The 10840-nt window shown below is 34.7% G+C and overlaps 1 protein-coding gene across 1 annotated transcript in view; it reads left to right on the top strand.

Moving 5' to 3' along the window:
- Nucleotides 1-1077: 1077 nt before the first annotated feature.
- Nucleotides 1078-10840, top strand: part of LOC121421730 — a 30726-nt gene continuing 20963 nt past the window's right edge. The window contains exons 1-10 of the mRNA XM_041616513.1: nucleotides 1078-1207; nucleotides 1624-1815; nucleotides 2451-2717; nucleotides 2898-3203; nucleotides 3717-3935; nucleotides 5046-5357; nucleotides 5750-5875; nucleotides 7869-7937; nucleotides 8806-8859; nucleotides 9354-9408. Of these exons, the coding sequence (XP_041472447.1) occupies nucleotides 1126-1207; nucleotides 1624-1815; nucleotides 2451-2717; nucleotides 2898-3203; nucleotides 3717-3935; nucleotides 5046-5357; nucleotides 5750-5875; nucleotides 7869-7937; nucleotides 8806-8859; nucleotides 9354-9408 (1682 nt within the window). The 5' untranslated portion in view covers nucleotides 1078-1125. The remainder of the gene's footprint in view (nucleotides 1208-1623; nucleotides 1816-2450; nucleotides 2718-2897; nucleotides 3204-3716; nucleotides 3936-5045; nucleotides 5358-5749; nucleotides 5876-7868; nucleotides 7938-8805; nucleotides 8860-9353; nucleotides 9409-10840) is intronic.

Below are 10840 nucleotides of genomic sequence, written 5' to 3'. Positions count from 1 at the left end.
AATTGAGAAGATAAATAATACTAAGCAGAAGTTTACATTGTGTCAAATATACCATTTAAACATACATAAATTATCAAATTATGGACACAATGCACCAAATAGGTCAATTGATTTTTTAAACCCTTTATTTTGAAAGTCATGAATGATGATTATCAATTCCTAGCATGATTCACTTAATACTTAAGCGATTAAAACAGTTAAGTCTTTTCTTAATATTATTTGAATTATTGCCACAAAGGAAAGCCACTACTAAATTCCTGCTCTGTTATATTTTCTTCTCTTCTCAATTCAATTCAATTCAATTCAATTCTTTTATTTCATTTCCATTCAAAACATAATACAAAGTAATATAAAACAATACAAATCAAATACAATTTTACAGAAGGGCATTCTCACTTCGTAAAAAACAGTATAATATAGAGCATAAATGGATATGGAAATGGAAATGAGGGGGATCCACTAAAAAGCAAAGCTTGTAAAATTGTGGATCCCCCTTGTTTTCGTACTCATTTACTTTCTATTTCTCGCTCCCCCTTTTTTCTTTCATTTTTTCCGATTCATCTTCATCTACTTCATCTCGTCTTTCGCTTTCCTCGTTTTTCTTTTTGTTCTTCCCCTATTTTCGTTTATTTCCCCTGTACCCTCCCCTCTCTCTTTTTTTCTTATTTTCGTTTGTCTTCCGCAGGTTTTTACTTTTTTAATATTTCTCACTCAATGATGATGATGATAACGATAATAGCAGTAATAATAGTAAGAATAATGATCATATTTCTAATAACAGTAATACATGTAATAGCAAGAATAAATACTTGTCACTTATTTCATCAGAGGTCTATGACCGATATGTAAATTTCTGCCAGGTACCAATTTACCTTACATGGGTTGAGTTCAGCACAATTTTGGATCAAATTCTTGCTGAAGGAAATGGCGCCATGGCTCGGATTCGAAACACTTTACTCGCCTTTTTTTCTCCTGTCCTTATTCCTTTTTCTTGTTTCAGTTACTTGTTTTACCACTTGTCTTTGTGTTCTACTTAAAAATGGTTTGTTATTCTATATGTATAAAATATTTACAGACAGGGAAATCAGATTAAGAGGCGGAGGAGCGAACTCGGGTCGGATCGAGATGAGATATAACGACAGCTTCTGGGCAGTATGCATTGATGGATTCGATATCAAAATGGCTGACGTCGTCTGTAGACAACTTGGTAAGAAAATATATGGTATCGACATGTATGTTTATAACACATAATTTGTTACTCATTAAAAAATGATTAGAATAAGCAAGGAAAAAAATTAAGATTTGATATAAGTTTATTTGTTAAGCACAGCATCAAAGTCATTTTCTTGCTTTTATTTCATATTCCTGAATACATTTATTTCAAGGTTTCGTTTTAGAATGTTTTCAGCAATCCAAACCGATTCTTATGTACACTTGGTATCTACAAAGATCCCATGACATTTTTCCGGCAACAATTGCTCCTCTATAATTTCTGCATGAAGGGAATGTCGAACTTCTATCATTGCTTTAATCACTACACCCTATCCTAAACCTTACATACAAATCTACTTCAACCGTATATCTTATACTACAAACCCTTTCATTTTCTCGCTATCTTGATAGGGTTTCGACACGGTGCTCTTAGGATTGGCCAAGTAGATGGTGTCAGCCTCGCAACACTGGACACTTCGCTTGATACTATTCTCTTTAGCGCCAGCTGCGTTGGTAATGAGAACAACTTCGACGAGTGCGTTGATGTCACGTGGTCCGAGTTGAAATGCTCTTTGGATAGACAGGTCTCCATGTTCTGCGCACGTAAGAATTAAGGATTCAAGTAAGCATTGTCAAAACGGGGGGGGGGGTGGTTAATTATCAACAGTTTCCACTGCTGGCTACTATTAAAAGCGATAAATTTCAGGTTCGATGAGGGAGGGGGGATGTCTGTTTATAACTGAAGTTCGATATTAGATTAAAAACAAAGTGCGAGGCTCGAGCTGATATATGTGTGTATATATATATGTATAAATATAAATATAAACATATATATATATATATATATATATATATATATATATATATATATATACCCTTTCATATTGATCTAAATACTGCAGAATTTCTAATTTTTATTGTTAACCAATGATTACAATGGTTACTAAATCGGAATGCGAGTATCTTCCCTTTTGACTTCGTTCCTTCTCCATTTGCCCTCCCAAAGTATATAGGGAGAGGGAAAGGGGGTGGCCGCTTTACATCTTGTACTCGTTCATGGAAACGTGTTCATCATTTCAAGGGTACGTATATGTGTGCATACTTTAAACACGGAATATGACATACAATAGCAAGCTTGTAATTATGTTCATTATTTTTAGTTCACAAATTTTGACAATAACCCAAAAATGAATGGCAATGAGCACCGATTTTTAAAGCTCTATTTCTTCACCATCTAGTTCCTTACTACGAAGGTTGCTACGAAAGCTCAACTCCTGTAGGGATAGCGGACGATTCCCAAACGCTCCAAGGCCTTGTTGGACTCTGCAGAATCTTCAGATATGACTACGCCGGCTCTTCTAAGACGGTCGGGGACAGTCACCGTTGTGGAAATAGTTTGTCCGAATTCGGTACCCTTGTAGATGATTCGTTCTGTGCTGAATTGTGTGGAAACGATCCTTACCAGTTGTGTGGGGGAATAGGAGCCTATCGCGCCGTTTACTCGAGTAAGAATGCAATGTTTAATTATTTCCTAATGCATAGGCCTACATTTAAGACATTATTTAGCGTTCGATTGTGTATACTTATGCTGTGAATGATCGCAACGTAGGAATTCAAATTTTACACCACAGCTAAAACAAATCTAAAGGAATCATATTTTTCATATCCGAATTATTTTGGTACAGCTCTTCTCGGGTCTACTGGTTACACGTTGACCAATACCAGCGGTTCAATCACGTCATATAATTACCCAGGCAAGTACGCCGCCGACGACCACCAAGTATGGGAGGTCACCTTCGGTTCCAGGCACCGCGTTCAGATTACCTTTCCCGCCTTTAACATCAATGTTGATGACGTCATCACCATCTCTGCAGGGGGTAAGAATGAGACATTCAATTCAGGGAGAACGTGGATATCCGACCCGATCTCGTCATTCGTGGTTCGGTTTGAAAGCAGATCTTCAGGAACCGGGTTTATTATGAATTACGAAGGTAAGTCAATCAATTTAATTGTTTATATATCCATTATCATGATGATGAAAGCAAGATCACTGCAGCATTACAAAATAGACACGATTTGTTTTAGGTAAATAACAATTATTAGCCGTACTCATGATGTTAAGACATGTGCCTACCTGACCAACATTTTATGTTACCTATCACTATCATGACCTGTATACAGTAATAGGCCGATATGAAGATGATGATGCAAAGTAGGTTGAGGTGTATGCAGTTTGTGAGTGGGCTTGGGCGTATGTACATACATTTTAACGTCACTATTTGAAAAATGTGACACGAGATGTTGCTTCAAGTGGTGAACAGTGAATAAATATACATGAATTGTGTGCATATGTAAGAATAGTATATATCCAACCAAAAACGTGTATAATAGCTGGATTCTGTAGTGCCTGATTAAACAACACACAAAATATAAATGATAGGGGAAGCAAAATTTGTCTTTATTTCGATTATTTGTTGTTAATATTCATTTTTTTTATTCTTTAGTTTACATTCCAAACATGACTACTGCTAAAGTGCCAGTACCTTCAACACAGCAAGTTACAACGTCAACGCGAAATGCAACAGCGATGACGTCAAACCAAGCAATGAGTACTGCCTATTTAGCAATGACTGATTCTGCAACTGCAGTTCCGCCACAAGTTCCACCGGCAGAAACGACAACGAGCCATCGGACAACAACCAGTGATGAAAAATCAACCCCAGGTACAGTCATGCATAAATTCAGGCAGAAGACCTATTTTGCTGTTCGGGGAGTGGGAGGGGAACTGTTGCCTCCCCTCCTCACACACACACACACACACTCAAATGGAGTGACGTCATGTATCCACACCCATGACCCTTCATAATGCACTCCATTGCGCCCAACCTGTTGTCAAGTTGGTAGATTACAAAATACATGCATTTAGATAATTACCATTCAAGGGTCGTTGGATAATTTGTACCTACACTTGGATCTTCCGACACCATTGTTAATCGTCCATACTTTCATACTAGAATGACAGCTGGTTCTATTCTTGGAAGGGGTAACAATATCAAAACCATGTTCTACAAGCAATGGGTCTTTAATTTTGTATCTGATTTGTACATTTGAAAATAACTTTCCTTTTTTTATTATGTATAACCAGCCACATCAAAACCAAAAATTAGTTTGCACAAAAGGATTATACTTAGCTTCATAAAGAGCAACATAAGCTTTAAAAACTATGGGGACTTGTCAAAGTTGATCAACAATGACCTACTTAGGTACTCGATTGAATACTGAATACATTCAGCGAGAGCTTAAAAAACATGAGGAGAAAACCAAAGTTTGAAACTTTGGGTTTTATGAAATGTGAGATGTGCAACCTCGGTGAAACTTCCAAACGGTGCATTCTCAGTGAAAGTTCTCTTCAAGGAAACTCGTGTATCTTGTCTTTAATCAAATTTACAACTTAACATTTTGAAAGTACGAAGAAAGTTATTCTTTCAGATTAGGTTATTTTCTCATCCCCCACCATTTGAAGAACTTTGTTTATTTTCCGAGAACCTTCCTGGCGACTTATTGTTAATATTTTTATGGCTGATCACATATCATTCTTGCTCTGTTGTTTATTTCGATTGTTAATCACTTGTTACAGAATTTCAAATCTTTTGTCAACATCATTGTCCTTTGCCGAGTCCTATAGAGCTTAGTTGGCACCTTACATCGACGACTTACTTGAAATTTCAGGGTGTCATAGAACCAGGCCAACCGGAGTTACAATAGTAAACCATTATATAATTGGTGTTCTATGACTGTTAAGCAAAATAAAATATTTCCTTTTTATCTTGAAGATGTTAGAATAGTAAATGGACTCACACCTAGAGAAGGAAGAGTGGAAATTCGTTTATATGGAGTTTGGGGCACGATTTGTGATGAAAACCTAAGCTTCAACGACGCCATTGTGGTATGTCGCAGTCTTGGGTTCACTGGGGCACTAGGTACCACATCGTATTCTGAGTTTGGACCTAGTTTTGGAAACATTCATCTTGACAATTTCGGATGTGATGGGACAGAAGCTGACGTCATGGAATGTTTGAGGAATATCTCAGAGCCTCAGCCGCAATGCTTGTCCAGTTTTCGAGAGGCTGGCGTGAGGTGTTCAGGTATGCAAAATGGTTCTCGACAGTTTTAGATACTTGATTGTTTTCTTCACGTGAAGCAATATACTGTAGCTTAAGAGAAGAAAAGTCAAATTGTCATAATCATTTAATAGGCTCCTAATTATAGTCATCAAAGTCAACATGGATAAAGTTGATCTAATGATCCTATTGATGAAATGATGAAATTAACAATATTCGAAATAATCAAGATTGATAGAAATACCAGAATGAGATAGTCCAGTTAAATATCATTCACCACAATACGAATTTTAACATGAATTTCGTTTTCTTTTTCTTCATATTATTATCGTTAGTATTAGTCATTTTTATCGTTGAAAACATTGATACCTCTTTAAAAAAGGGAATCGCTCAAACTTATCTCCTATAAATGACAGATTGCCGAGATGTCCATCCTCTGTGTATTCCGTGGGCTAGTCAAGGAGCTTGCGAGTCTTACCCTGGAGACGTGTTGCCTGTTTGTCAGAACAGCTGTAACCAATGCAATATATTTGGCAAGAATGGTAGGCGAATCATGTAGCTAACATATTGCGAAATTAGAATCATATTGCAAACTTCGAATACCTTCATACCCCTTACTGCATTTGCAGACCAGACACTAACATTTACACAACACCTACCAAACCCTTCCCATACTTCTTTTAAGGTAATGTGCCAATAATTTTCTTTTTTCACTTTCCGTTAAACATAACTGAAAACCGTTTCCTTTGATTATTATAAAGATTTGTTTATTTCACACCTGTTTTAATTTCATTTTTGTTTTTGCTTGCTTTTCTGTTGCATGACATCCTTATTTTCGTTTATATTATTTTGTGTCCCTAAAAGCCCCGAGGAAGACCGGTTACACGGTCGAAAGCTTGGCCTGGTAAAGGAGTTGGACAATATTGCTACGTCTTGCAGCCTCTTTTTTCTTTTTCTTTTTTTTTGTCTTTTTTCAAAGTCACACTTGATACCATACTCCTGAAGAAGACGGAGGACCGTCGAAAATTCGAGTGAATTGGCAATGAAAGCATTATCTTCAGCATTATTTTGTTACCTTACAGAAATCAATAACTGAAACTTAAAGATATATATACAGTGCGTATCAAGAAATGGGACAGTTTTGAAAAGTCTGTAAAAAATCATTTCAAATATTTTGATGTAAATAGATGCTCTGAGACCTTATCTTTGAAATTCCACTTAAACAAAAATAATTTCTGTTCATGCTTGAGCGAACACGGGACGTTTTTGTCGGGGGTTCAAAAGGAGGCTTGCGCCTAAATGGCAGAATTGAGAAATTTGATGATTAGACTTTTGGCTAGTCAGCAGACTTCCTCTTAGTCTTTTCATTATCTTTGCCATAATTTTCGAATTATGCTGTCAAATTTCATTTACAAATTTATTTATTTACCTGAATTATTTTGTTTTTCATTTAAACTTCTTTTACCTTTGATTTTTTTTCATAAGCAAGAAAAGAAGACTTTTTGTCAACCCAAGTGAGAAGAATTGCATTACTAATTGGGAGATTTTCTAATCATTCAAATCCTTTTATTATGTGAAACAAATTATGTTATGGTACCTATAAAATACATGAATTATATTTAAAAGGTGTTATTGAATCCTTCACCAAGTTTAATTATGTGCTTGAAAGGACAAACAGGAAAGGATTCATGTCTTTCAATGGCAAAGGTGTATTGAGTCAATTTTGAATAAGCAAAATATGGCAGATGGGGTAAAATGTATTAAAAAGTTGTGAAGAGAGCAAGCAAACGTTTCCACTTTTTTTATTAAAATATCAAATTCTGTGATTTTGACATAATATTCAGAAAATGATATCATATTTCATTTTCTATGTTTTCTTTTATTTTCCTTTGCACTTTTTTTTTGGTCATGATTTTTATTTTATTATTATTATTTTTTTTTTTTTTTTGGGGGGGGAGCACCCCGAGCCCCCATCCACCAGTATGCCACTGTTCAAAGGCACCATAATCTATGTAGCAACGCAATGAAAGGATTTGAAAAAAAAAACACGCTCTCCCATACTTCGGTTTAAAGAAAATGTTCTTGCTTAAAGAAGGAATGTTCAAATCAGCTAAAAGAGAACATATAAAATTGGAACAACAACATAAATATTCAAGCAAATAAGTAGATTTGGAAATGAATTTTGACCGCATAATTCGATAATTATGGCAAAGATAATGAAAAGGTTAAGAGGAAGTCTGCTCATTAGCAAGAAGTGCGACCATCATATTTATAATTTCATGCCATTTTGGCGCAAGCTTTTTTAACCCCAGACAAAAATATTCCGTGTTTGCTCAAGCATGAACATAACTAATTTGTTTGATAACATTTGAAGGATAAGCATTGTATGTATATATATACCTATACATATAAATATAAATTTGTACAATCAAATAAATAAACAATATTTCGATGTCATGAACAGTTAACGATTACATACAAAACCAACTATCGTATTTGAATTTAACGATTTATTTGCAAACTACTTTTCATCAGATTCGGCCCCCTCTTTGCCTCTGGAAGATACATGTATTCTTGGGCATTGCTATGTTGATGAGAATAATGGTAAGAAAAATTCGTTGCCTTTATATAAATAACATATGTTCGTTTAGTGATTCATCTATACATCATTTTTACATTTTCCTTAAGTGCTTAGATATATGTTTGGCGATATATCAATATTACAAACAAAAATAATTTGCATTTTTCGTTGTCAATCTCCTTACCTTACCCTATGCAGCAGGTTGATTTTGTTTTTACATTATTTATTGGTATTTCTGGAAAGACTCGTCTCAATAGCCGTGATTCATTCATTTCTTTGGATGAAAAAATAATCAAGATCGAAGAAAAAGAAATACATAGCGTACTAAACAACTTATTTTTTCTCCTAATTCTTGACCTATTTTTAAAACAGGTTGTACGTCTCATTTGTGATCTCTTGTTATTTTTCCTATTATCATTACTACTGCTATACGTATTATTCTGATGATAACGAATATTCCATTCTTTATTTATATCTATCCATGTCATTACTAGTATCATCATCACCACCATTATCGGCATTATGTTCATCATCATCAATCATCATCATCATTATCATCACCAATAACATCATCATGTTCATCATCATCAATCATCATCATCATTATCACCATTATCATCATCATCTTCATCATCATCAATCATCATTATCATCATCATTATCATCACCATTATCATCATCATGTTCATCATCATCATCATTATCATCATCAAAATCACCATTATCATTCTTTATCACCACCATCACCTATATGCTTTTTTCAACAATTACGATCACCACCACCACCACCGTCAGTCCACCAATACAACTGACATCGTAATCTCTTATCATTACTACTTCCATCTCCATCAGCACTGTTTTCACGTAAACAATATGTTTGATTCCATACAGCAAGTATGTGCATACCGGCCGTCGATATTTGCTTCACTATAGGATGGTATCAAGGTGAGAGACAGAGAAAAAAGAGGTTTAAATCCCTTATATTTATGACACTTCTTCTTTTAGTACTACGACACTGCTACTACTCCTACAATAATAATAATGGTGATGACAACAATAATAGTAATATTAATGATAACAATATTTGATAATAAAAAATATGAGAATAATTATAATGATAATTATACTAGTGATTATGATAATAATAAACAATAAATAATCAGTTAGTGCATAACGCATATCACGTACCATTGAACGTATTTATACTCATCATAAGGTTCTTAGAAATGAACTTGCTTTAGCCTTTTACAGCGCACGCCCTTCAGTGACTACGTTCCTGCCATGTATGCAATTACATCCTTGGGCTGAGTGCAGGACAATCTGGATCATTTTTTTATTTATAACAATTACGCCATGAATTATTCCCAACAATATACCGAATCGTTGGTGTACGTTATTATACTGTTGATTATCACTTTCTACTGTATTTCCATCGGCAGGATTAATTTGTTTACCTACACCAGTCAAACCCGTTCCCTCAACAGTACGATGCATGTAAGTTGAATCAATTGTATTATATAAGGAAAGTTCACCCTATGATATTATTGAAATTTTATAAATATATAATGAAGATAAGAATTCTTAGAGTACCATGAAATCATAATGTTCTAAAAATGCGTCGAAGACCGTTAATCACAATATATTAAAATACTAAAGCTTTCTTAGTATCTATTTTGGCACTTTGGTTAAGGCTTCCTGACACCAACGACTCTGAATAATTTCCAAAGGATAACAATAGGACAAGTAATCGATAGGATGCTAAAGCATTAGCCAATGATAATAATAATAATAATACCAATATTGCCAACCTGCTGATACAGTGCGTATCAATAAAAGGTTTACATTTTGAAAATGTACTAAGAATTGGGAAAAAAATATACATGGTTATATATTTGTCACATATTTTGGGGGGTTTCGGTCTCATCAGTAAAAATGAAAGTACAATATATGATAAAATGTTATACTTGAGTGAGCATTGTGCATTTTTGTTAAGCTGACAGAGTCATAGCTTTCTTTTGATGTTGTGTTCATATTCCCAATCATTTATAGATCAGCCATGTTTTTCCACGTTCTACTACCCAATTCCCACAATTAAATTTGAGACTAAGTGCACTTAAAAAAACAAAAATCCTATGCGTTTAGAAAAAAATGGGATTTGCTTTTTTATAAAGAAGAATTTAAAGAAAGAGTGACAGCATGATTCTGTTAATTATTAACATATTTTTTTTGTAAATAAAAGAAAATATATATTAAAACAAGTGGAATGCCTCTGGCCGTCTCACCTGCATCACGCAATTCAATATAGCAGCAGTGCTGACTTTGAAAACTACTCTAACTCGCACAAGATGTTCAGTGATACATGGTTACTATTATGTCCACTTTTTATGACCTAGACCAATAAACTTACAGAGATATGATGGTTATTCAACAAAAAAACCCAAACATGGTCAAAGTTCATTGACCTTACATGACCTTTGACCATGATCATGTGACCTGAAACTCGCACAGGATGTTCAGTGATACTTGATTACTCTTAGGTCCAAGTTTCATGAATCAGATCCATAAACTTTCAAAGTTATGATGGTAATTCAACAGATACACCCAATTCGGCCAATGTTCATTGACCTTTGACCTTGGTCATGCGACCTGAAATGCGCACAGGTGTTCAGTGATACTTGATTACTCTAATGTCCAAGTTTCATGAATCAGATCCATAAACTTTCAAAGTTATGATGGTAATTCAACAGATACCCCCAATTCGGCCAAAGTTCATTGACCGTAAATGACTTTTGACCTTAATCATGAGACCTGAAACTTGCACAAAAAGTTCAGTGATGCTTGATTACTATTATGTCCAAGTTTCATGAATCGGATCCATAAACTTTCAAAGTTATGATGGGAATTCAACAGATACCCCAATTCGGCC

This window comes from Lytechinus variegatus, chromosome 9, assembly GCF_018143015.1.
Source record: "Lytechinus variegatus isolate NC3 chromosome 9, Lvar_3.0, whole genome shotgun sequence".
NCBI classification, from domain to species: domain Eukaryota; kingdom Metazoa; phylum Echinodermata; class Echinoidea; order Temnopleuroida; family Toxopneustidae; genus Lytechinus; species Lytechinus variegatus.
Note: the sequence above shows the minus strand (reverse complement) of the source record. Positions and strands in the feature narration are given on the sequence as shown.